Below are 27221 nucleotides of genomic sequence, written 5' to 3'. Positions count from 1 at the left end.
CAGACCTAAAGCACAATTTCTTATTGATAAGATAGAAGTCCGGTTGATGGTCGATCCGGGGTCATTGTGGACTATTATCCCCAAAGATATGTACCTAGAAAATTGGAAAGACGTGCAATTATTAGCTAGTGATATTAGTCCCTGTGGGTATCAAGGTGAGAGTATAGATGTGGTCGGATTTATGGAATGCACATTGTCATTTAAGGGCCGTTCTGCAAGAGGGAAGGTATATGTAGCCAGATCTGGTCCTGCAATTTTGGGGTGGGAGCAACAGTATGACCTTGGTATAATCATCAATCCTAGAGCAGCACAACAAGTAATGGTTGTAGATAGTATAACCACAGATTCGATTGTGGAGGGGATGAATGGTTTGTTTGACGAACACATAGGAGAACTTAGAGGGTATGTACATAAAATTGTACTGCGTGATAATGCCATACCTATGCAACACAAGGTGAGAAAGGTTCCATTTATTGCACGTGAGGAAGTGAAGAAGATGTTGAAGGAGATGTTGGACCAAGGGGTGATAGAACAAATCGAAACGTCACCCTGGATTTCTCCCGTAGTTATCACGACCAAATCTGACGGAAAATTCCGTTTTTGTGTGGATCTTCGCACCTTAAACCAGAACATCATAGTAGACAACTTTCCATTACCGAACATCAACGAGTTGGTTTTATCACTAAAAGGAGGAAAGTACTTTTCTAAGCTGGACCTTCGTAGCGCATATCACCAAATAAAGCTACATCAAGACTTCAAGGCGTTGACAGCTTTTATAACAACTGAAGGGGTATATCAATTCACACGTATGCCCTTCGGACTGGCTTCTGCAGCCGGAGTGTTTCAAAGAATGATGGGAGCTGTACTGAAGGGTGTGAACAACGTGGTGTATTTTCAAGACGATGTCTTGATATTTGGGAAGTCTGTTGAAGAACACAATTTAATTTTAAAAACTGTGTTAGAAAGGATGGAACAAGCTGGTTTAACACTAAAGAAAGAGAAATGTAAATTTGCGGTAGAGGAAGTTGAATACCTTGGATATACTCTGTCTATTGATGGGGTCAAACCCAAGAGAGACTTATTAGACTCTATCAGGAAAGCACCAGCTCCATGTGACAAGGATCAGTTGAGGTCTTTTCTCGGCCTCATCGAGTATTATGCTAAATTCGTAAGAGATTTTGCAGAGAAAACCGAAAAGATTAAGGTGTTGTTGAGAAAAGGATGCAAATTTGTATGGGGTATGGAACAGGAAGAGTGTTTTAAAATGATCAAGAATGAAATTTGTGAAGCAGGCATTTTAACTCCGTTCGACACCAACCGTAAGTCAGTCTTGACGGTAGATGCAAGTGCTGTGGGGGTTGGTGCGGTTTTAGCTCAAGTACATTGTTCTGGACTCAAGACTGTAGCTTTTGCTTCAAGAACACTCACAACGGCAGAGAGAAATTATTCTATAATTGAACGAGAAGCTTTGGCTGCAGCGTGGGGTTGTGAGTATTACAGAATGTACTTATGGGGGTTCAAGTTTACATTGTTAACTGATCACAAACCCTTAGTTAAAATCCTTTCACCTGGAGGGGCTGGCAAAGGCTCTGCAAGGTTAGCCAGACTTGCTGCTAGGATTCAAGAGTATCTATACACTGTTGAGTATATTCCAGGTTGGAAGAACTGCCAGGCTGATGGACTTTCTAGACTTCCATTACCTTGGGAGACAGTAGACAAGTTAGGAGTAGAATCACTCAATTCAGAGGGGTCTGTGGCTGCTGTGGACGAAGTAGTGGATATGTGTGCTGGAGCGATTAGTAAGAGTTGGTGGAATACATCCATGACTAAAGATGTGGTGTTGAGCGAAGTGAAAGACCTGATTGTGAAGGGTGCAAGGAGAGAAAGTTGCTTATCCCCTGCACTTCGCCCTTATTTGAAAGTCTTGGAACAATTGTCTGTATTAGACAAAGATGGTTTCATGATTTTGATGGAAGATAAAATTATTCCCCCACAGGAAGTGAGATTTACTTTATTTAAGTTAGCCCACGAGGGTCACCTAGGACAATCCCTCACTAAGAGGAGGATTAGGGAGAATTTTTGGTGGCCCGGAATGGACTTGGAAATCTCTCAGTGGGTGGAAAAATGTACAGACTGCTTGGAAAGCGAGAAGAGACTTAAAGTTGGCAGTCATGTTGGTTGTGGCTCAATAGTTGACCCAGGAAGTCCTTGGCACACCATATGTATGGATTTCATTGGCCCGTTTTATCAATTAAGTCAAGACATGAGGTTTGGGTTAGTAGTAGTAGATGTTTCTTCAAAGTGGTTAGTAGTCAAATTCATGAAGGAGATTACTACGAGCAGTACGATTTCCATGTTGAGTGACATTTTTAGAGAGGAAGGTTTTCCGTCTAGGATTATCACTGATAATGGGACGCAATTGACTTCCCAAGAGATGACTAATTTCTTGAGGAAGTGTGGCATTACACATTCCAGGACCTCACTTTACAATCCCCAGGGGAATGGAATAGTTGAGAGGGCAAACAGGATGGTTAAGGGTGCGATTCAAATGGCGATCTCTTCTAGGACAGATGTGAGAGGATTGGTTAATGACCTGGTTTGGGCCTACAGAACTACGGAAAATGGTGTGACTGGTATGGTTCCTTTTAGCATCATGAGAGGGCGTTCAGCTGGTACCAAATTAGTCGCTGCATGGATGAAAGAGTATATGAATGCTGTTCCTGTTGACCCTGACAATTCTGACAGTGTGAGTGAACCAGAAGGTGGGTGTAAATTGGCAGTAAATGATTGGGTGAAGGTCAAACCTGGCCGAGTTGGTGTTGGGTTAACGAAATTCAGGGGGCCATTTAAGGTTAAGTCTGTCCACAAAAGGTTTGTGACTTTATTTAATGGTGAAAGTTGGAATTTGAGACGTGTAGCACTCTACAAGAAGGCTGAATGTGGGGGTAATGCCCCCCCAGTGAGGTTGGAACGAATAGAACTCAAAGAGTAAGAAGACCACCGGATTACTTACATGATTTTGTTTGCAAGTAACGTTTCTTTCTGTAATGATGGGCATGTACTTGTATTTTGTTTTTTTTATGTTTTTCTTTATGTGAAGGGAAGAGGATATGTTGTATTCTCTGTACTTATGTTTTACTGTATCTCTTTAAGTCTAACATTATTTTTCCATGATGTCATCCTCCACTGTATTCTCTCCAGTCAGTTAGCTCCCTGCTTTCTGATGGGACCACCAGTTATTCTCTGTAGTACATAATAAATACTTTATATCCTTTTATTGACTATATTACATCATTTACAACAAAATGCTGCTCAGGGGATCGCTAGTGAAAGAAATACTGCGGTTAACTGATAATGCGGTAATCATCGCATAGGCTAATAGCCTCCCTTCATTAGTGGAACACTATCAACCAGGGCAAACCCCAAGGACACCGACTTGCCCACACCCCAGGCAAGCAAACATAATCAACACAGGGATTTGTCATGGTTTATGGATAAATTAAGATCACTAAAGAACAAAATATTGAAATTACAAAAGATTAAAACCAGCACCAGGTGGTGGCTAAATGTCTTATCACCAAATTGAAAAGAGAAAATAGTGCAAAATGTAGGAAAGCAAAATCACGTTTCAAAAGCAAAAGATGGCACAATATCTGTAAATGACCAAGGACCAAGAACAGCACTGAATTTTGGAAAATGGTCTGGTAATCGTATGGCCCTTCTCCAGGAATTAACAGCATTGAAGAAGAGACCTCAAGAAATACTATTGCAATTGTACTATGCCAAGGAAAACGTGTTAAGCAGATATACCGGAAAACTATCGTACAATAGCCCTGTTGAACTCTGAAGCTTAAGTTTTCGTAAAATTATTGCCGACTGATCTTGAAATCTGGATTAACTCACTTAAAATCTTACCATTCTGTCAGACAGGGTTTAGAAAAGATAATGAAACCCTGGATAACGTAAGTACCATCATTCTTTTGGCTAAAAATGCAATTGCTCAGAAGTTATCATTGTAGAGTTTTTGGGCCATAGTATGGCTTTTGATAAAGTCAGTCAAACCACTTTTTGGTGGGAGCTGAACAATTGGAAAAACAACAGGATCTTTGTTCCCAGCCATTCGACTACTAAATTGGGGTTTAGAGTCAGAATAAAATTTATGTGGCAATGGCACTATTATATCTAAGAAAATTAACACTAATCAGGGCCTAAAACAAGGTTGTGTCCTGTACCTGTTCTATTCAATTCGTACACATCAGATCTTCAACAAGTGCTACTAGGTCAGGGAGTATTTCCTCGGAAACTGATAAGTCAACATCTCCCACTGCTTCAATACACCATCAATACAGCACTTTTAGATGCAACAGAAATTGGGCTACAAAGGGCTTTAAATGACCTGTTTGTCATGTTTAGTTTGAAGTATTTTGCCGAAATATACTCAAAGACACCAATAATAAAATTTGGTCTTGCGAAATCCAACTTTCTTTTTGCGACTTGAGATCAAAATGTTCAGAGGACACAATCCAAATTCCTAGGTAGAGATAAGATTGACTTAAAACTCACATTTAAAAACCAATTGAAAGCATTAAGGAGCAGAGCACGGTTTCTGCAGCATTAATTAAGATCGATAAGTAACGGGCTGTATAGCTCCACCGGAACGAGCCTGCTGCATGTTTTTAGAGCAGAGTACGAACCGGCCATTATTTATGGGGCTCCAACCTGGGGTACCAAACTGCACCCTGTCCTGGTACAAATACAATCAGAGGAAATTAGGAAGAGGTTGGTCTACTCAAGAGCACGCCGGTTAGTCAATTAGAGTTTGGAATGGTCGACCTCTCTACAACCACGGACACACAATTTGTGAAGCATTATTACTGTTTGAAATATGGACCGATGGCATCCTTAAAAGCATGCCTCTGGAAAGAGCATCAAGACCATTCCAGAATTCACAGAGATAACAGAATGGTAAATTTACAAAAATTGTTAGTGGACTTGCAGTTATATGAGCTCTGGTACCAACAGTGGGATTATGGAAAGTTCATATTAAAAGTAGAGCAAGCACCCAAAGCGTATACTCTTACATCGAAGACATCGAGGTGTTTGAAAGATTGGTGAGGGCGAACTTCTTTTAGCGTCATGTCAGACACCCAGACTACAACCTTACCTTTATTTACGCATGAAACACTCACGATGAGCAAAATCTATTAGGATTGAGGTTTTTACTTACACCCCTTAAGACAACTACGTGGTGGGGCTACCAGCACTCACGCACATGTTGTAGAGGCTGCGGGCAGCACCCAGCATCGCTTACTCCTCATTTGTATATACCCATATGTAATGGCCCTAAGAAGGCGCTACTACGACCAGCTTTATCCGGCTTGGAATAAGGACTCTGGGGCAGCAGGGCCAGCCAACCTACAGCCATTGGCCAGGTTCATCAAGGTCTTGGAGACGGCGGTTCCCATGCTGCGGTCTTTGTCAGCAGATAAGCATGGACTGCCCTGTAGCCGGTCGATTCAAATCCCTGTGTTCCCAACATTGAACTCTGGACACTTTGTAGGTAATGAACAACCGGCTCTGGAGAACGGCTCCATTCTGCTGCTCCAGTGAAGCACCGTCTGCATATATTCCAGGCTGACCTCATCTGTAGTGGTCAGACCTGCCGCTTACTACATGGCGCCATTGAGTGTTAGACGCGGGCGTAGAGCTGGTAGTGTACGTCGTGAAAGCCAAGCCACCTCACAGTTAGGAACTAATCCAGACTTTTCACTACTGCACTTTAGCAATCCCTAATAACTTTATGCCACGTCCAAGATTAGTACCATGTCTGTCGCGAAAACAATGGCAATTTAATGCCTAAAATGATGAATCGCTTCTAACTAATGCACTTCAGCCGTTTCTAATGTCGTCATGTCATATTTTATCAAGTTTTCATCTTGTTACTGCAACTTTTAATTAGTTTTGACTGGCCAGTTTCTATGTGTTTGACCGAAAGTATAAGATGTAACAATAGGCAACTGGACGGCCAATGTATGTGCTCACATATGCACAGTGATCAGATGATTTCTAATGGGTTTCAGTAAGTAATCGATACATTTGCCAGCTGTGAACCCCGAGTTTGGACCTGGGAGCACAGTTTGGTCATCCACAAATGCAGGATTTACTGTTTGAGACCAAAAGCTTCTGGGCACCGCGGAAGACTGGCAGAGGCGGTTGAACAGTTCACTGGCCACACCTCAGAGCTGCCTGCAAAGCCTCTGTATTTTCAGCCAACATATTAAAAAGCACTCCATGTTTTCAGACAGCAGAATGCTCCACTCCTTCCCAACCCCTCTAGGGAGAGACACTCGCTTCCTCTGCCCGCGTGAGGGTGGTACACGCGTTTTCTGCCAGGGCTGCTTTGGGTGCAGGTGTCTAGCGCTTCTTTTAAGGAGTTCCCTCTTGGCACTTCAATGCAGACAAGCAAGTATAGGTACAAGTCGGTTTAAAAAGCTCCAGTCAGCACATTTGGGACATGAACCCTCCAGCAGGTTAGAAGAGGCTTCCAGTGCTAGTCTGAAGCAGAGCCACTCTGGCCAGACAATGGGAGCGTGACCTTTCAAGGCAGAGGTCGAACACATTCGGATAAAAAGCCAGAAGGATCCCCCTAAATCTACACAGACTACTCCCTCCTGGCCGCATGTCAGATCATCAGAGTTACAAATATCGTCTGAGAGAAGTGTTGCGTCCTACATAGGATTTACAACAAACACACTGTCGGAGTGAGTGCAGATTTTGTTCTCTCCAGTGGGACCACATTTATGAAAACAGTATTTTGAACACAAGGTTTATGCACCGATGCATTCTGACCCTGCTGTTCTGGTGCCACAGACTCGCTCCCACGGGGCTCGGGTACCATACAGACGTTTACGTAAAGCGTAGATGGAGAGAAGGCATGATACACACGGTAACATACAACACCGATCCATGCAGGCTAGCACAAGGTCCCTCCCAGGGTCTAGTGTTCCTGTGCCTGACCTCGGCCTCAGAAGGATGAAACCCTCTAGTTCTGAAGGGGGAGTCACCTCCAGGTTCTCATGCATGCTTGGGACACGAACGGTCACCCCCATAACTCGGCTTACTGCGATCTCCACTGATGCACTATGCAGACTCAGCGAACAGCTACCAGAGGCAGACGCCACTTGTGATCTCCGAACATCACCCGAGAGGTAGTGCTCACTAGCTCCATGATTACAGCAACATCAGTCCAATCGAGGACTGATTCAATCGGTGCTGGCTTTCGGGCTGTGCGACCGGTGCCACCGCACCGGGCACCGAGCTTGGAGGGGTGCGCCATTTTGGAATATCTTATAGGTTTAAAACCACCTGCTGCAGAGTTCCTTGTGTGTCCAGCAATTTCTTTTTTAAAAACTTTATCAACAAAGCTCGAGAGACCATGCCGTACATTAGCAATTGCCATAAATACATCATTTATCGAACACAGAGAATCGGTAGCAACACATTCAAGTATAAAGCGGTCAGGTGGGCTAACCCCCATCACATCGCTAGTCCCCTGCTCCCAGCCCTCTTTACCTCCACCACGGCGACCACACTTTTTCCCCATTTTTAGGCACATCTCCTACTTTTATAGACTGCAGCAATTCTCAAGCAATGATACAAATGTCACGATTACTCTGATGATTAATGTACCTGCTATACTGATCTGGGTTTTGTTGAGTTGCACTTTTAATGCATTATAAGGTAGAGCAGAAGGTTATGTACCTGCTAACAAGCACATTTAGTATGTAGTAGGAATATTATTTTTGTAGATAGCTCAGTGGGTTACTGCTTTTGTCACAGTGATCCTTTTGTTACTTGCAGATCATAATCCGTCTCATATAGCACAGTGAGCTATGAACTGGAGTCAGGATATTCATGCAACTGCAAGGCGTAGGTTTGGAACCTTATTTACCCCATCTTTGATTATCCTAGTGTTGTGAAAGAGGTTTCCTTTAGGTAGAAATACTCTTATTAGTAAACCAAATCGAAACTACTATGTTAGTTGTTAGGTTTCGCCTGGCGTTCGCTGCGCAGCAGCGTTCGCGCAGGCGAAATCTTTTGAGAAGCAGTATGGGGCTTTGTCCCGCTTCTCTGTTCCATTGGCTAGCTCCATAAATGGAGGCTAGCAATTGAAGAGAGATCTGTCAGTCATTGCCCGAGCAGATTCGTGGGCGTTCCGGCGATTTTTACTCATCCCGCCCCTTTTAGTACGTCATGCGGCGGTGGGCGTTTTTTTTTTTTTTTTTTTTGGGTCTCGGCATGTTTGTTTCATTTCCAACGTGTGCTTTGCAGGGGTGGGCTGCGCGATTTCACTTTCCTTGATGTGCAGATAAGCGGCATTTTTTACTACTTTTTTTATCCCATTCCCACCCCTCCTCCCGCTGTCCGTGTGCCCGTTCCCGCCCCCCCCCCCGCTGTCCGTGTGCCCGTTCCCGCCCCGCCCCGCCCCCCCTTCGCTGTCCGTGGGCCGTTCCCGCTCCCCCTCCCGCTGTCCGTGTGCCCGTTTCCGCCCCCCTCCCGATGTCCGTGTATATATTAGAAAACAATAAAGGTACCCTTGCAGGTTATACTGCACGTGTAGCACGTCATGGAGACATCGCAATCTGGCTTGGGGACAACTTCCTAGAAGAGCGCCGCAGCCTTGGGGGTGCTTGGAATACGCCTTGGGGGTGCTTGGAATACGGAATAGAGCCAGCAAGAGAGCCCTGGAAGAAGCGACCTCGAGAGAATGCGGTAGCCACACGCAGCCGGGGAGACGGATGAGCACGAGCCGGTCCTGTCACCAGGCGTGCTCAGGGGTCAGGTCAGGCACGCTTTAGGCCCATGAGCCTTTCACCGGGGCAGGGCTTCCCGCTGTGATTCTCTTTCGATCAATATTCGAGGTGCTTTGGCTATCGAGCGAAGCAAAGGGTTGCAGCTAAACTATGCAGTACAGGGAAGTGCAGCCTCGACTGTTCCTCGTAGCGCCGGCCGGATCCCAGCTTATGTTTATTCAGTGAGCGTCCCCTCCATGTCAATGACCACATTATGCAGATCACCTCTCTCTAAACCTTTCCCGGTAGATGCTCTTCAGCAGTGCCGCGGGGGCTCTCTCTGCAACCTACACAACATTTAAACTGGAAATAAAGAATGGGTGTATGTGAGGGTGAGCGAGGGGTGATAGTTTTCTTTGTGCGCTGAAATGCCTTGTTGATAAGTGTGCCATGAAGGTGTTAAATGCGCGATATAGCACATACATGATAGTCACGCTTCTAGCAGAAAAAGCACATCTCTGTTTTCATCCCAGACTTCTAATCCCTGCAGAACTAGAGGCCTTGTTAAAAGACCAGTGCATCCCGTTTTAGAGACAGGGACGTGAAAAAACACTTCCTCGTCCTATCACGACTACCGTATTTCCACACTTCCAGCACAAATAGATTTGCCTTTTTTTCTATCACCTTAGAAGGGTCCCAGAGGTTGAGGTTACTCAGCACGAAGCATTATAAGCAAGAGACTTCCAATCACAGTTCAGGTTTTTGGGCAGTGCACGAGGTGTCACCATGGATCACCTGGTTCATGAAGTCACCGAGAAGCCTGGGAGAAGGTGTTTCAACTGAAGGGCTGCAGGGCAGAATCCGTCCCCGGCCCCTGATGAAAGGCAGAGCGGGTCCGTGGGTGAAAGGAGGAGCTCCGCCGCCCCCGGGGGGTGGCAGAGCCGCACAGGGCACCTCACCTCCGCAGGGTCCGTCCCCACCATGACGGTCCAGTTGTCTCCGGTGACTGGGCTGAGGTTCGGTGGATGAAAGGGGGAGCCGGGGAGAGATGCGAGACAATGAAAGAGCCTCCGAGGGGGCAGCGGCAGCGGGCACTGCGCATGCGCACAGCGCAGGATCCGACCGGGGGGCAAAACCAGCGCAGCGCGGGGGACAGACACTGATCCCCACACACCACATACAGCTCACCCCACACAGCTCACAACACATTGATGGATCACGAGACACAGCTCATCACACACAGCTCACCACACACTGCTCACGAGACACACTCACCACACACAGCTCACTACCATGCATGCCAACATTTCAGAAGAGCAAAGTGGGTGTGTGTGGCTCTGGGTGGGTGTGTGTGGCTCTGGGTGGGTGTGTGTGTGTGGCTCTGGGTGTGTGTGTGGGGCTCTGGGTGTGTGTGTGTGGGGCTCTGGGTGTGTGTGTGTGGGGCTCTGGGTGTGTGTGTGTGGGGCTCTGGGTGTGTGTGTGTGGGGCTCTGGGTGTGTGTGTGTGGGGCTCTGGGTGTGTGTGTGTGGGGCTCTGGGTGTGTGTGTGTGGGGCTCTGGGTGTGTGTGTGTGTGGGGCTCTGGGTGTGTGTGTGTGTGGGGCTCTGGGTGTGTGTGTGTGTGGGGCTCTGGGTGTGTGTGTGTGGGGCTCTGGGTGTGTGTGTGTGGGGCTCTGGGTGTGTGTGTGTGGGGCTCTGGGTGTGTGTGTGTGTGGGGCTCTGGGTGTGTGTGTGTGTGGGGCTCTGGGTGTGTGTGTGTGTGGGGCTCTGGGTGTGTGTGTGTGTGGGGCTCTGGGTGTGTGTGTGTGTGGGGCTCTGGGTGTGTGTGTGTGTGGGGCTCTGGGTGTGTGTGTGTGTGGCTCTGGGTGGGTGTGTGTGTGGCTCTGGGTGGGTGTGTGTGTGGCTCTGGGTGGGTGTGTGTGTGGCTCTGGGTGTGTGTGTGTGGGGCTCTGGGTGTGTGTGTGTGTGGGGCTCTGGGTGTGTGTGTGTGGGGCTCTGGGTGTGTGTGTGGGGGGCTCTGGGTGTGTGTGTGGGGCTCTGGGTGTGTGTGTGGGGCTCTGGGTGTGTGTGTGTGGCTCTGGGTGTGTGTGTGTGGCTCTGGGTGTGTGTGTGTGGCTCTGGGTGTGTGTGTGTGTGTGGGGCTCTGGATGTGTGTGTGTGGGGCTCTGGGTGTGTGTGTGTGTGGGGCTCTGGGTGTGTGTGTGTGGGGCTCTGGGTGTGTGTGTGTGTGTGTGGGGCTCTGGGTGTGTGTGTGTGGGGCTCTGGGTGTGTGTGTGTGGGGCTCTGGGTGTGTGTGTGTGGGGCTCTGGGTGTGTGTGTGTGGGGCTCTGGGTGTGTGTGTGTGGGGCTCTGGGTGTGTGTGTGTGGGGCTCTGGGTGTGTGTGTGTGGGGCTCTGGGTGTGTGTGTGTGGGGCTCTGGGTGTGTGTGTGTGGGGCTCTGGGTGTGTGTGTGTGTGTGGGGCTCTGGGTGTGTGTGTGTGTGTGGGGCTCTGGGTGTGTGTGTGTGTGGGGCTCTGGGTGTGTGTGTGTGTGGGGCTCTGGGTGTGTGTGTGTGTGGGGCTCTGGGTGTGTGTGTGTGTGGGGCTCTGGGTGTGTGTGTGTGTGGGGCTCTGGGTGTGTGTGTGTGTGGGGCTCTGGGTGTGTGTGTGGGGCTCTGGGTGTGTGTGTGTGTGGGGCTCTGGGTGTGTGTGTGTGGGGCTCTGGGTGTGTGTGTGTGGGGCTCTGGGTGTGTGTGTGTGTGGGGCTCTGGGTGTGTGTGTGTGTGGGGCTCTGGGTGTGTGTGTGTGTGGGGCTCTGGGTGTGTGTGTGTGTGGGGCTCTGGGTGTGTGTGTGTGTGGGGCTCTGGGTGTGTGTGTGTGTGGGGCTCTGGGTGTGTGTGTGTGTGGGGCTCTGGGTGTGTGTGTGTGTGGGGCTCTGGGTGTGTGTGTGGGGCTCTGGGTGTGTGTGTGGGGCTCTGGGTGTGTGTGTGGGGCTCTGGGTGTGTGTGTGGGGCTCTGGGTGTGTGTGTGGGGCTCTGGGTGTGTGTGTGGGGCTCTGGGTGTGTGTGTGGGGCTCTGGGTGTGTGTGTGGGGCTCTGGGTGTGTGTGTGTGTGGCGGTGTGTGGGGCTGTGGGTGTATGGCTGTGGGTGTGTGTATGGCTGTGGGTGTGTGTATGGCTGTGGGCGTGTGTATGGCTGTGGGCGTGTGTATGGCTGTGGGCGTGTGTATGGCTGTGGGCGTGTGTATGGCTGTGGGCGTGTGTATGGCTGTGGGCGTGTGTATGGCTGTGGGCGTGTGTATGGCTGTGGGCGTGTGTATGGCTGTGGGCGTGTGTATGGCTGTGGGCGTGTGTATGGCTGTGGGCGTGTGTATGGCTGTGGGCGTGTGTATGGCTGTGGGCGTGTGTATGGCTGTGGGCGTGTGTATGGCTGTGGGCGTGTGTATGGCTGTGGGCGTGTGTATGGCTGTGGGCGTGTGTATGGCTGTGGGCGTGTGTATGGCTGTGGGTGTGTGTGTGTGTATGGCTGTGGGGGTGTGTGTGTATGGCTGTGGGGGTGTGTGTGTATGGCTGTGGGTGTGTGTGTATGGCTGTGGGTGTGTGTGTGTATGGCTGTGGGTGTGTGTGTGTATGGCTGTGGGTGTGTGTGTGTATGGCTGTGGGTGTGTGTGTGTGTGTGGCTGTGGGTGTGTGTGTGTGTGTGGCTGTGGGTGTGTGTGTGTATGGCTGTGGGTGTGTGTGTGTGTGGCTCTGGGTGTGTGGGTGTGGCTCTGGGTGTGTGGGTGTGGCTCTGGGTGTGTGGGTGTGGCTCTGGGTGTGTGGGTGTGGCTCTGGGTATGTGGGTGTGGCTCTGGGTGTGTGGGTGTGGCTCTGGGTGTGTGTGTGGCTCTGGGTGTGTGTGTGGCTCTGGGTGTGTGTGTGTGGCTCTGGGTGTGTGTGTGTGGCTCTGGGTGTGTGTGTGTGGCTCTGGGTGTGTGTGTGTGGCTCTGGGTGTGTGTGTGTGGCTCTGGGTGTGTGTGTGTGTGGCTCTGGGTGTGTGTGTGTGTGGCTCTGGGTGTGTGTGTGTGTGGCTCTGGGTGTGTGTGTGTGTGGCTCTGGGTGTGTGTGTGTGTGGCTCTGGGTGTGTGTGTGGCTCTGGGTGTGTGTGTGGCTCTGGGTGTGTGTGTGGCTCTGGGTGTGTGTGTGTGTGGCTCTGGGTGTGTGTGTGTGTGTGTGTGGCTCTGGGTGTGTGTGTGTGTGTGTGTGGCTCTGGGTGTGTGTGTGTGTGTGTGGCTCTGGGTGTGTGTGTGTGTGTGTGGCTCTGGGTGTGTGTGTGTGTGTGTGGCTCTGGGTGTGTGTGTGTGTGTGTGTGGCTCTGGGTGTGTGTGTGTGTGGCTCTGGGTGTGTGTGTGTGGGGCTCTGGGTGTGTGTGTGTGTGGCTCTGGGTGTGTGTGTGTGTGGCTCTGGGTGTGTGTGTGTGGCTCTGGGTGTGTGTGTGTGTGGCTCTGGGTGTGTGTGTGTGTGGCTCTGGGTGTGTGTGTGTGTGGCTCTGGGTGTGTGTGTGTGTGGCTCTGGGTGTGTGTGTGTGTGGCTCTGGGTGTGTGTGTGTGTGGCTCTGGGTGTGTGTGTGTGGCTCTGGGTGTGTGTGTGGCTCTGGGTGTGTGTGTGTGGCTCTGGGTGTGTGTGTGTGGCTCTGGGTGTGTGTGTGTGGCTCTGGGTGTGTGTGTGTGGCTCTGGGTGTGTGTGGGTGTGTGTGTGTGTGTGTGTGTGTGGCTCTGGGTGTGTGTGTGTGGCTCTGGGTGTGTGTGTGTGTGTGGCTCTGGGTGTGTGTGTGGCTGTGGGTGGGTGTGTGGCTCTGGGTGGGTGTGTGTGTGGCTCTGGGTGGGTGTGTGTGGCTCTGGGTGGGTGTGTGTGGCTCTGGGTGGGTGTGTGTGGCTCTGGGTGGGTGTGTGTGGCTCTGGGTGGGTGTGTGTGTGGCTCTGGGTGTGTGTGTGTGGCTCTGGGTGTGTGTGTGGCTCTGGGTGTGTGTGTGGCTCTGGGTGTGTGTGTGGCTCTGGGGGTGTGTGTGGCTCTGGGGGGGTGTGTGGCTCTGGGGGGGTGTGTGGCTCTGGGGGTGTGTGTGGCTCTGGGGGTGTGTGTGGCTCTGGGTGTGTGTGTGGCTCTGGGTGTGTGTGTGGCTCTGGGTGTGTGTGTGGCTCTGGGTGTGTGTGTGGCTCTGGGTGTGTGTGTGGCTCTGGGTGTGTGTGTGGCTCTGGGTGTGTGTGGCTCTGGGTGTGTGTGTGTGGCTCTGGGTGTGTGTGTGTGTGTGTGTGTGGCTCTGGGTGTGTGTGTGTGTGTGGCTCTGGGTGTGTGTGTGTGTGTGGCTCTGGGTGTGTGTGTGTGTGTGGCTCTGGGTGTGTGTGTGTGTGTGGCTCTGGGTGTGTGTGTGGCTCTGGGTGTGTGTGTGTGTGTGGCTCTGGGTGTGTGTGTGTGTGTGGCTCTGGGTGTGTGTGTGTGTGGCTCTGGGTGTGTGTGTGTGGCTCTGGGTGTGTGTGTGTGGCTCTGGGTGGGTGTGTGTGTGGCTCTGGGTGGGTGTGTGTGTGGCTCTGGGTGGGTGTGTGTGTGGCTCTGGGTGTGTGTGGCTCTGGGGGTGTGTGTGTGGCTCTGGGGGTGTGTGTGTGGCTCTGGGGGTGTGTGTGTGGCTCTGGGTGTGTGTGTGGCTCTGGGTGTGTGTGTGGCTCTGGGTGTGTGTGTGTGGCTCTGGGTGTGTGTGTGTGGCTCTGGGTGTGTGTGTGGCTCTGGGTGTGTGTGTGGCTCTGGGTGTGTGTGTGTGTGTGTGGCTCTGGGTGTGTGTGTGTGTGTGGCTCTGGGTGTGTGTGTGTGTGTGGCTCTGGGTGTGTGTGTGTGGCTCTGGGTGTGTGTGTGTGTGTGGCTCTGGGTGTGTGTGTGTGTGTGGCTCTGGGTGTGTGTGGCTCTGGGTGTGTGTGTGTGGCTCTGGGTGTGTGTGTGTGTGGCTCTGGGTGTGTGTGTGTGGCTCTGGGTGTGTGTGTGTGGCTCTGGGTGTGTGTGTGTGGCTCTGGGTGTGTGTGTGTGTGGCTCTGGGTGTGTGTGTGTGTGGCTCTGGGTGTGTGTGTGTGTGGCTCTGGGTGTGTGTGTGTGTGTGGCTCTGGGTGTGTGTGGCTCTGGGTGTGTGTGGCTCTGGGTGTGTGTGTGTGTGGCTCTGTGTGTGTGTGTGTGTGGCTCTGGGTGTGTGTGTGTGGCTCTGGGTGTGTGTGTGTGTGGCTCTGGGTGTGTGTGTGTGGCTCTGGGTGTGTGTGTGTGGCTCTGGGTGTGTGTGGCTCTGGGTGTGTGTGTGTGTGGCTCTGGGTGTGTGTGTGTGTGTGGCTCTGGGTGTGTGTGTGTGGCTCTGTGTGTGTGTGTGTGGCTCTGGGTGTGTGTGTGTGGCTCTGGGTGTGTGTGTGTGGCTCTGGGTGTGTGTGTGTGGCTCTGGGTGTGTGTGTGTGGCTCTGGGTGTGTGTGTGTGGCTCTGGGTGTGTGTGTGTGGCTCTGGGTGTGTGTGTGTGGCTCTGGGTGTGTGTGTGTGTGGCTCTGGGTGTGTGTGTGTGTGGCTCTGGGTGTGTGTGTGTGTGGCTCTGGGTGTGTGTGTGTGTGGCTCTGGGTGTGTGTGTGTGTGGCTCTGGGTGTGTGTGTGTGGCTCTGGGTGTGCGTGGCTCTGGGTGTGTGTGTGTGTGTGTGTGTGTCTCTGGGTGTGTGTGTGTGTGGCTCTGGGTGTGTGTGTGTGGCTCTGGGTGTGCGTGGCTCTGGGTGTGTGTGTGTGTGTGTGTGGCTCTGGGTGTGTGTGTGTGTGGCTCTGGGTGTGTGTGGCTCTGGGTGTGTGTGGCTCTGGGTGTGTGTGGCTCTGGGTGTGTGTGTGTGGCTCTGGGTGTGTGTGTGTGGCTCTGGGTGTGTGTGTGTGGGGCTCTGGGTGTGTGTGTGTGGGGCTCTGGGTGTGTGTGTGGCTCTGGGTGTGTGTGTGTGTGTGGCTCTGGGTGTGTGTGTGTGGCTCTGGGTGGGTGAGTGTGTGTGGCTCTGGGTGGGTGAGTGTGTGTGGCTCTGGGTGGGTGAGTGTGTGGCTCTGGGTGGGTGTGTGTGTGTGTGTGTGTGGCTCTGGGTGTGTGTGTGTGGCTCTGGGTGTGTGTGGCTCTGGGTGTGTGTGTGTGTGTGTGGTAGTAATTGCTGTCTGCTGAGCTCGTCCGTAGGGTACAATAGGTCTCACATTTGCGAGAGATTAAGCTAATGGCAATGTAAATGACAATGCCATTTCTTCATCTGTTTTCAAAACCAACACATAAATACAAAATTTGTCATTTACAATGCCAATAGCTCTAACTTTTCCAAAGGCGAAACCATTGCATTGTAAAAGCTTGTTAAATCATGAGTTTGTGCTTCTCCAGGCCACAGACTCTCAAAATATGCTGCTTTCCAGTGAGGACGGCATGTGGCTACTACACTGCATAGTGCTCACTGTCGTATGTAACGTTTCTTATACATTGATTTACACACTTGTATAGTTCACTGTCTCTGTGTAATGTGTGGTGTAAAGTGTTCTGATACACCACATTGGCAGGAGTTGTGACGTAAAATTAATCAAATATATGGGTGAGGAGTTAAGGATCGGTGCGGCACACCTTTGGAGGGTGGTACTGAGGGAATCCGTGAAGAAATGGGTCATGGGGGCACCAACATAGATTGTCGCACCAGGCACCACCAGTGCTAAAGATAAATTCAATACACAATTCCAGCTGCTGATGGGAAAGTCCACATTCTTATACACTCTGACCACAGGTCTTCCCCAGCACCATCGCTTCATTGGAGCGCGGGAACGAGGACCAGCGGCGCGCTGGAGGGCGGGAGCGAGGACCAGCGGCGCGCTGGAGGGCGGGAGCGAGGACCAGCGGCGCGCTGGAGGGCAGGGAGCGAGGACCAGCGGCGCGCTGGAGGGCAGGGAGCGAGGACCAGCGGCGCGCTGGAGGGCAGGGAGCGAGGACCAGAGGCGCGCTGGAGGGCAGGGAGCGAGGACCAGAGGCGCGCTGGAGGGCAGGGAGCGAGGACCAGAGGCGCGCTGGAGGGCAGGGAGCGAGGACCAGAGGCGCGCTGGAGGGCAGGGAGCGAGGACCAGAGGCGCGCTGGAGGGCAGGGAGCGAGGACCAGAGGCGCGCTGGAGGGCAGGGAGCGAGGACCAGAGACGCGCTGGAGGGCAGGGAGCGAGGACCAGAGACGCGCTGGAGGGCAGGGAGCGAGGACCAGAGACGCGCTGGAGGGCAGGGGCGAGGACCAGAGACGCGCTGGAGGGCAGGGAGCGAGGACCAGAGACGCGCTGGAGGGCAGGGAGCGAGGACCAGAGACGCGCTGGAGGGCAGGCAGCGAGGACCAGAGACACGCTGGAGGGCAGGCAGCGAGGACCAGAGACACGCTGGAGGGCTGGCAGCGAGGACCAGAGGTGCGCTGGAGGGCTGGCAGCGAGGACCAGAGGTGCGCTGGAGGGCAGGAGCGAGGACCAGAGGTGCGCTGGAGGGTGTGGCTCTGGGTGTGTGTGTGTGTGTGTGTGGCTCTGGGTGTGTGTGTGTGTGGCTCTGGGTGTGTGTGTGTGTGTGGTAGTAATTGCTGTCTGCTGAGCTCGTCCGTAGGGTACAATAGGTCTCACATTTGCGAGAGATTAAGCTATTGGCAATGTAAATGACAATGCCATTTCTTCATCCGTTTTCAAAACCAACACATAAATACAACATTTTTCATTTACAATGCCAATAGCTCTAACTTTTCCAAAGGTGAAACCATTGCATTGTAAATGCTTGTTAAATCACGAGTTTGTGCTTCTCCAGGCCACAGACTCAAAGTATGCTGCTTTCCAGTGAGGACGGCATGTGGCTACTACACTGCATAGTGCTCACTGTCGTATGTAACGTTTCTTATACATTGATTTACACACTTGTATAGTTCACTGTCTCTGTGTAATGTGTGGTGTAAAGTGTCCTGATACACCACATTGGCAGGAGTTGTGACGTAAAATTTATCAAATATATGGGTGAGGAGTTAAGGATCGGTGCGGCACACCTTTGGAGGGTGGTACTGAGGGAATCCGTGAAGAAATGGGTCATGGGGGCACCAACATAGATTGTCGCACCAGGCACCACCAGTGCTAAAGATAAATTCAATACACAATTCCAGCTGCTGATGGGAAAGTCCACATTCTTATATACTCTGACACCACAGGTCTTCCTAGCACCATCGATTAATTGGAGCACGGGAACGAGGACCAGAGGCGCGCTGGAGGGCAGGAGCGAGGACCAGAGGTGCGCTGGAGGTCAGGAGCGAGGACCAGAGGTGCGCTGGAGGGCAGGAGCGAGGACCAGAGGTGCGCTGGAGGGCAGGAGCGAGGACCAGAGGTGCGCTGGAGGGCAGGAGCGAGGACCAGAGGTGCGCTGGAGGGCAGGAGCGAGGACCAGAGGTGCGCTGGAGGGCAGGAGCGAGGACCAGAGGTGCGCTGGAGGGCAGGAGCGAGGACCAGAGGTGCGCTGGAGGGCAGGAGCGAGGACCAGTGATGCGCTGGAGCACATGAGCGAGGACCAGAGATGCGCTGGAGCACACGAGCGAGGACCAGAGACGCGCTGGAGCACACGAGCGAGGACCAGAGATGTGCTGGAAGGCAGGAGCCTGGACCAGGGATTCGCTGGAGGGCATTTCTTACAAAAATCATTCTTACTTGGACAGTGACTTAGGCGAGAGGAGACTCAAGGACTTCATGGCGTATTCCATCCTTGTCAGCACCACTTGTTCGTACCTGGAAGAGAGAAACGAGGTGATGAGAGGGTGTTGGTATTTAAACCTTTTTTCAAGAACAAACAAGCATTTGCAATGCAATAGGTCTTACATTACTGATAGTTTGAGGTATTGGATTTGCAAATAATAATGCAAATGCCTGTATAGTGAGCCAGGAACCAGCATTGTTTGACTCAGTGCAGAACCGCAAGCTGCTCCTAGAGGTCCCTGGTGAGCAAGACATCAGCACTGCATATCTACAAAGTTGGAGTTATTGCCATTTTTAATGGCAATGATTTTTTACCTAGCCATGTTACAGGGTGCAGTACCATATGTGGCCAAAAGGGGACCTCTTTTGGCCACATATGGTTCTGCACCCTGCAGAAGATATGGTATATCCACCCTACCCATAATGCATTGCATGCAAGACAGTACTAAGAGTTGATTCAAATAGCTATGTCCATATATACATTTAGAAGCTTGAAATGCGACAAAAGAATGATTACATTAATTTTGGATTAGGTTGTACTCTGTGAGGAGCTGATGATGGGAAATGTATAGACTGTCTAATATAAATATGAGATGTTCTAGTGAGTGAAGTAACCACTGCCAGCCTAGGTTAGGACCAAGTGGGTGTCCTGCCTGAAGCTTTTTAAGAAAATAGTGCCTCGAGGCTCTAATTTAAACCTAGTTAGAAACACATGTAACTGGGAGTGCCCTCATGGGATGTTACAAGAAGAGACAAGGTGGTGCTAAGGAGGGACTACTAAGCCTATTGGCCAATGAAAAGCCACCAATTACAAAGGACAGGGGCCAATTAAAAAGATGGACATAAAGTGGGCGGAGCTTTATGCCCATATCCTGAATACAACATGTCTCGAAGAGACAGCGCAAGGGCTGCCGAGGCGAGACCTAAAAAGGAAAAATACGCAATGGTGCAAATGCACATCTTCCCGATATCCACAGAGTTTCTTATCTGCAATCTACAAATGTTAGGGGAACAGGTGGACGCATGAAAATGTGAGCCGCGTACATGCCCCCGTCCTGCTTCTGGGGTTTGTGTTGACATGGAAGACTTATAAAAACCCACAATGAATTGATCCAAGTTTATGCTTCGAACATGTAGAACTTTTTTCTGTGAATTGGAACCGGAGTCGCTGCTAAGCGACTCCTGGTCTCTTTGTGTTTCTAGTTTCTTTCTGCTAGACACATTTAGTATTCTGTCTCCTCACTATGTTGGTTCTCACTACTGTTGCTTATGTTTCATTGTTAATGTGTTATTTTGTCCCCTGTTCTCTGCTACAATACTTTGGCTTTTCTGACTTTGGATCCCCCTGTTTTTCATGTATCCCTAATTTTTTTTACCCTGCAAGATTGCCTCCTGGGTATTAATTATGTTTCAGAATACAACATTCCTGCATATGGGACGCTTTCTTTTTAACACTTCTTTTCCTGGCTCTAGGATGGGGTCATTTATTCAGTGCTCTCACTCCTTGAGTGAAGCCTTAGGAGTCTTGGCCAATCCCTTAGTTCTTTCCATTCTGTAGTTCGTTTACAATTAATTATTTTGTAGGTTTATGGATGTGGCTATTAGATACTTAAATATTAAGCAAAACGTAATGGATTTTATTATATTATTTTGTAGAAAGAAACATTTTAATGCAAATTCATAAAATGTGGACAGATCTAAATGCTTACCAACCTTGCCCCCTCCACGCGTTATTTTTAAATAAAGGACCAATGATGGAGCCACCCGCATCATCAGCCATTTCGATTCATCCCCAGATGCTTCCTTGAATGTAAGAGGGTGCTTTTACATTTTAATTTACAATTTTACACTTTGTTATGATTTTTGTTCAAACAAATAAAGACCTTGAAATATTATCCCGTTGCATGGTATCGCTTCTTGAAAAGAATGAAGAGGTTGGTGCAGTTCAATGTCCTTCCTACCCCATTCAAGTCAAGTCTCTTCAGGTATCAGTAAGTTGTCGATCAGCCTTCCCTCTTGGCCTCCCAGTTCCTGGTCTCAGCTTCCCAAACCTTTCCTCGCCATCCAAGTCCCTAACTCTCTACTTCCAAACCCCTTCCTCCATCCAAGTCCCTTACTCTCTACTTCCAAACCCATTCCTCCATCCAAGTCCCTTACTCTCTACTTCCAAACCCTCTCCTCCATCCAAGTCCCTTACTTTACTTCCAAACCCTTTCCTCCATCCAAGTCCCCTACTCTCTACTTCCAAACCCCTTCCTCCATCCAAGTCCCTTACTCTCTACTTCCAAACCCCTTCCTCCATCCAAGTCCCTTACTCTCTACTTCCAAACCCTCTCCTCCATCCAAGTCCCTTACTTTACTTCCAAACCCTTTCCTCCATCCAAGTCCCCTACTCTCTACTTCCAAACCCTTCCTCCATCCAAGTCCCTTACTCTCTACTTCCAAACCCTTTCCTCCATCCAAGTCCCTTACTTTACTTCCAAACCCTTTCCTCCATCCAAGTCCCCTACTCTCTACTTCCAAACCCCTTCCTCCATCAAAGTCCCTTACTCTCTACTTCCAAACCCTGGTCTTCTCCATCCAAGTCCCTAGCTCTACTTCTAAACCCAGTCTTCTCCATCCAAGTCCCTTACTTTCTACTTCTAAACCCTTTCCTCCATCCAAGTCCCTTACTCTCTACTTCCAAACCCTGGTCTTCTCCATCCAAGTCCCTAGCTCTACTTCTAAACCCAGTCTTCTCCATCCAAGTCCCTTACTCTCTACTTCCAAACCCTTTCCTCCATCCAAGTCCCCTACTCTCTACTTCCAAACCCCTTCCTCCATCAAAGTCCCTTACGCTCTACTTCCAAACCCCTTCCTCCATCCAAGTCCCTTACTCTCTACTTCCAAACCCTGGTCTTCTCCATCCAAGTCCCTAGCTCTACTTCTAACCCCAGTCTTCTCCATCCAAGTCCCTTACTTTCTACTTCTAAACCCTTTCCTCCATCCAAGTCCCTAGCTCTACTTCTAAACCCAGTCTTCTCCATCCAAGTCCCTTACTTTCTACTTCTAAACCCTTTCCTCCATCCAAGTCCCTTACTCTCTACTTCCAAACCCTTTCCTCCATCCAAGTCCCTTACTTTACTTCCAAACGCTTTCCTCCATCCAAGTCCCTTACTTTACTTCCAAACCCCTTCCTCCATCCAAGTCCCTTACTCTCTACTTCCAAACCCTTTCCTCCATCCAAGTCCCTAGCTCTACTTCTAAACCCAGTCTTCTCCATCCAAGTCCCTTACTTTCTACTTCTAAACCCTTTCCTCCATCCAAGTCCCTTACTCTCTACTTCCAAACCCTTTCCTCCATCCAAGTCCCTTACTTTACTTCCAAACGCTTTCCTCCATCCAAGTCCCTTACTTTACTTCCAAACCCTTTCCTCCATCCAAGTCCCTTACTTTACTTCCACACCCTTTCCTCCATCCAAGTCCCTTACTTTACTTCCAAACGCTTTCCTCCATCCAAGTCCCTTACTTTACTTCCAAACCCCTTCCTCCATCCAAGTCCCTTACTCTCTACTGCCAAACCCTTTACTCCATCCAAGTCCCTTACTTTACTTCCAAACGCTTTCCTCCATCCAAGTCCCTTACTTTACTTCCAAACCCCTTCCTCCATCCAAGTCCCTTACTCTCTACTGCCAAACCCTTTCCTCCATCCAAGTCCCTTACTTTACTTCCACACCCTTTCCTCCATCCAAGTCCCTTACTTTACTTCCACACCCTTTCCTCCATCCAAGTCCCTTACTTTACTTCCAAACCCCTTCCTCCATCCAAGTCCCTTACTCTCTACTGCCAAACCCTTTCCTCCATCCAAGTCCCTTACTTTACTTCCACACCCTTTCCTCCATCCAAGTCCCTTACTTTACTTCCACACCCTTTCCTCCATCCAAGTCCCTTACTTTACTTCCACACCCTTTCCTCCATCCAAGTCCCTTACTTTACTTCCACACCCTTTCCTCCATCCAAGTCCCTTACTTTACTTCCACACCCTTTCCTCCATCCAAGTCCCTTACTTTACTTCCACACCCTTTCCTCCATCCAAGTCCCTTACTTTACTTCCAAACCCTTTCCTCCATCCAAGTCCCTTACTTTACTTCCACACCCTTTCCTCCATCCAAGTCCCTTACTTTACTTCCACACCCCTTCCTCCATCCAAGTCCCTCACTCTCTACTGCCAAACCCTTGCCTCTCCATCCTAGTCCCTTACACTCCACCTCAAAACCCTTACTCCCTATTTCCAAACCCTTTCCTCTCCATGCAAGTCGTTACTCTCTACTTCCAACCAAACCCGGACTTCTCCATCCACGTCCCTAACTCTCTACTTCTAAACCCGGTCTTCTAGATCCAATTTTCTTACTCCCTACATCCAAAAAACCAGCTTTCCGCTTCAGAAATGGCGCTCAGTGGTGTCTGAAGCACTGAGCGCAAGCTCTGAAGTTTCACTCAGTACTTCTGGATGTTTCCTCTCAGCTTCCTAGCACCCAGTTCTGAGCTTCTGAACCTCCCTCTCCATGCTCCTGAACCGCTCACCCTCGGATTCTAAACCTCTTGCTCATAGCTTTTGAAAGTCCCCCTCTGAGATTCTAATTCTCCTGCTTCTGAACCTCCTGCTCTTAGCTTCTTTACATTCCCTTCTCAGCTTACTCTAAGCTGCTAAAGCCCCCAAGCTCAGCTTCTGAACTTCCCACGCTCAGCATCTCACCCTCCTGCTCTCAACTTCTAAACCCCCCTCTCTTGGCTTCTGAACCCCTGCTCCAGAAGTTTCCCCGCTCATCTTCTGAACGTCCTGTTGTTGTCCACTTCCAGAACTCTCCCACTTTGCTTATCACTGCCCTGAGCTTTTGAAGCCCCACGATCCAAGCTTCTGACCCTCTCCACTCTCAGCCTTGACTCCACCACTCTCAGCTGAGACGCCACCACCCTCAGCTGCGACGCCACCACCCTCAGCTGCGACGCCACCACCCTCAACTGCGACGCCACCACCCTCAACTGCGACGCCACCACCCTCAACTGCGACGCCACCACCCTCAACTGCGACGCCACCACCCTCAACTGTGGCTCCACCACCCTCAACTGTGGCTCCACCACCCTCAACTGTGGCTCCACCACCCTCAACTGTGGCTCCACCACCCTCAGCTGCGACTCCACCACCCTCAGCTTCTCAGTTCCCCGCTCACACCTGCTCATTCCCTCGCTTCTCACCCACCCCATCTTGACTCCTCCACTCTCGGCTTCTCACCACTTCCCGTGACGTCAGGACGAGGGGTAAGTTACCTACCATACGGAGCACCGCCTACTGCTCCTAGGTACGATAGTGCGCGACCTTCCTAGCCATAAGCACAGGGGGCATTCGCCCACACCATTAGGTTCATCCAGAAGGTACACAGTAGGTCTGTATCAATTACACAACACTACAAAGCCAGCATCTCAGGGCACGGTATCGCACAGACACACACTTTCACCGTCCCTACATGAGTAGACAAGGACCTCCTGGTCCCGATGAAGTGCCAAGATCCCTCGGACTATGAAAGGCATGAAACATGTTGACCCCTTCTCAGAGTCCCCAATCTTGGTTTCCACTTTCCCCATTTCTGCTTCTATTTCCTCATTCTCTTCTACCTCAATGCCTGATTTTTGTAAGACCCAAACCAGTCCGGTAGGGAATCCAGTCCTTTGGCAACCTCTCAGCCCATGTACCCCCTTACTCTCCGCTTATCCTCGGCAAGGGTCAGAGGCGGCAGCGACCTGTGCACGAGGCAGCAGTAAAGAAACACTATTTCAAAACGCGACAAGACACGAGGGATTTAAATGATGGTTGACAGACATGGCCAAGTCCAAGACTATTGTGTGTGTGGGGGGTGGGTGTTTCTACAAGTGCTGCAATACGTACCATCGTTTAAATATTAGATGCCATGCCCTGTGGGCTACATAGTACAGGCAGTGTCAGTGAAATCGCTGCTGTTCAAGATGGCGACCTAAATTGATTCCCATACCCACTCCACTCACCGCCATCTGGACAGCCCTGGATTCAGTTGACAAAAAAGGTTTGTTGACGTGGTCTATTTTGTAAGCTGGCATACTACTTTTCTTGGTTTCTTTTCCGCTCGTAGTGCCATGAAGCAGCCAAAAGCGGTACAATAGGAGGTGGTGATGGACGGAGCATCTGAATCAATCAAACACTCACACCCAGTCAAAAGATCTGGGTTTAATCCATCACCGTTCTTTAGCCCACTCTGCCACCCCAGTTCAGACATGGCCATATGCAAACCATGCCTTCCCTGGACCGGAAACAAGCTTCCGAGGAACGGTTTCTGGCATTTCAGCCGTCTTCAGCCCGGCTTGCTTGAATCCAGTGGCAAAGTGATGCAAGGGACTCACGTCTGAGCATACCCTGCCACACTTATGGCGGCCAAAAGCGGTACAAAAGGGGGTGGTGATGGACGGAGCATCTGAATCAATCAAACACTCACACCCAGAAAGATCTGGTCCTGGGAAGCTTGATTCTGGTCCAGGGAAGACATGGCTTGGCAGTTCGGGCTGGACTATTCCCATGAGGCACAGGGTCAGACTGATTTGCATATGGTCATGTCTGAACTGGGGTGGCGGAGTGAGCAAAAGAAAGGTGATGGATTAAACCCAGATCAGTTGACTGGGGGTGAGTGCTTGTATTGTCAACTCTCCGTCCATCACCACCTTTGGTTTTTCTATGAAGCATCCAAAGGCCAACATGTGGAGATGAGTGATAAATATAATCTAGAGAATTACAATTTAAATGAATACAAATTAATACCCTAGACGGTAATAAGAAAACAGGAGTGGGGGTTGAGGAGCACCCTAAAACAAATCCGATAAAGGACAAAAAAAAAAAAAAACACAATTCTTTTACAGCTCATTGGGTGTAGGGTTGAGGAGGACGCTCTGGAAGGAGGCATTCTACAGATGTAGTCCTTTTTTTTCTCTAAATATCTGCCTGGAACGACACAGATTTTCGAAAAATAAACCAGTTTCCCCTTCGATGAAGCAGCTAGGACCTGTTCACTCTGGAGAATAACCCTAACCCAGGCAGAGGGTTGCCCCACACCGGAGAATGCACCCGGGGGACATGAAATGCCAGCTCAGCCCGGCCAGACGGTCGCAAGAGAATTCAGAATCTGAAAAAATACTCACACTCCAGACATTTTGAGGCGATTCCAAGCAGGTCCCGGGCCCAATGCGGAGGCTTAGGATAGTGTTCCGAAATCAAAGCTATTTCTGATATATACGCTTATCCTGCCGGCGCGCGCCCTTTGACTGAGAGAGGCTGGCGCAATCACATGCGGGGCAAAGGGCGCTGCCAGCCTGGCAGCTCTTGTGCAATGCCCCTGTAAAGACGACTGACACAGAAGGTAAGTGTAAGGTCTTTATTATAATAACCTGACACCAGGGCACATCTGTTCGCTGCCACCATAACCTAGTAACTGACAATCAACTGCCAACCTGCCGGTGGTCAGTTAGACATACTGACGTCACAATGCACCGGCAGGTCGCTCGTGCAGAGACATGGCACGAGAGCAATGCATTAGAGGAAAGAACTTTATTAATAAACACAACACATCTCCCTTCCCAGAGCAACTTGTCAGAAAGAGAATGTCCTGGTGAAACATGAGGAAGGGAGGAATGACCACTGCTAATCACAAATGTAATCTTGTAATTTAGCTGGTGGTTTCACCACCCTTCCGTACCTGCTCACAGAAGGTTCATCCTGACCACTAGTGTCTTGCGCCATAACATCTTCATAAATTGAGTCATCGGAATCAGAATCTGCTTCACTGTTTGTCTGGTACCTATATTCTTCACTTGCCTCCTTACTCAGACTACTACCACTGTCTTCTACCCGAGAAGCGTCCGAATAATTCTCACTACCCGAAGGTACATCATTCATACCCAGAGATACAATATTGGTACCACTCGGTTGAGAACCTTCCCCGTCCTCTCGGTCTAGAATCCACTCATAGTCTTGAGAACCGGAAGCCCCTTCCTCATCAGAAATGGATTGAAAGTCAACCATTCCTTTCCTTTCTTTGCATAATGATAAAGCAGAAAAATGCCAAGTTTTCCCATCACTCAAAAGGGCGGAATTACAAAACACTTCTTTAACTTGCAACGGTTGTGAGTAGTGGTGTTTCCCATTGATGACACTTTTGTTATTCCTCACTCTCACATAGTCTCCTGCTTTAATGTTAACCTCTTTACATGAATGTTTTTTGTCATAGTATTTTTTTTCTATGGTTTGACATTTTCTTACATTCTCCTTTATCTCCTCTGGAGACCACATTACTCTTTTGGGAGTAACCCATCCTACATTATCTTTTGTAATGGGGGTCCTCCCTCTCAGAATCACAAAAGGACTAGTACCAGTAGACACACATGGCGTAACTCGGAATGACCAAAGGTTTTTCATAAGTTGCTTCCTCCATGACATGTCATTCTGATTAGCCAATTGAATTATGCCTTTGATCACCCGGTTAAACCTCTCTACAGCTCCGTTCCCTGCCGGGTGATACACAGATGTGGTTTTATGTTCTATTCCTTGGTTTCTCAGGAACTCTTTAAAAATTTTAGACTTGAATTGTGGACCATTATCTGACACCATGCAATTGGGAAGGCCTTCTCTAAGGAATAGCTTCCTCAAAAATCC

General features: G+C 50.1%; 1 protein-coding gene across 2 annotated transcripts in view; it reads right to left on the bottom strand.

Moving 5' to 3' along the window:
* Window positions 1-27221, bottom strand: part of CIDEC (cell death inducing DFFA like effector c) — an 89176-nt gene that overhangs the window by 35188 nt on the left and 26767 nt on the right. Inside the window, exons 1-2 of one of the 2 annotated variants that reach the window (XM_078661845.1) lie at window positions 25712-25839; window positions 18468-18545 (exon numbers count right to left, since the gene is read on the bottom strand). In XM_078661845.1, the coding sequence (XP_078517971.1) occupies window positions 18468-18545; window positions 25712-25722 (89 nt within the window). In that variant the 5' untranslated portion in view covers window positions 25723-25839. Of the gene's footprint in view, window positions 1-18467; window positions 18546-25711; window positions 25840-27221 lie in introns of those variants that run through there. The other variant, XM_078661846.1, reaches the window with a different exon arrangement.

This window comes from Lissotriton helveticus, chromosome 9 (assembly GCF_964261635.1).
Source record: "Lissotriton helveticus chromosome 9, aLisHel1.1, whole genome shotgun sequence".
NCBI classification, from domain to species: domain Eukaryota; kingdom Metazoa; phylum Chordata; class Amphibia; order Caudata; family Salamandridae; genus Lissotriton; species Lissotriton helveticus.
The sequence above is the reverse complement of the archived record's forward strand: the minus strand, read 5'-3'. Positions and strand labels throughout refer to the sequence as shown.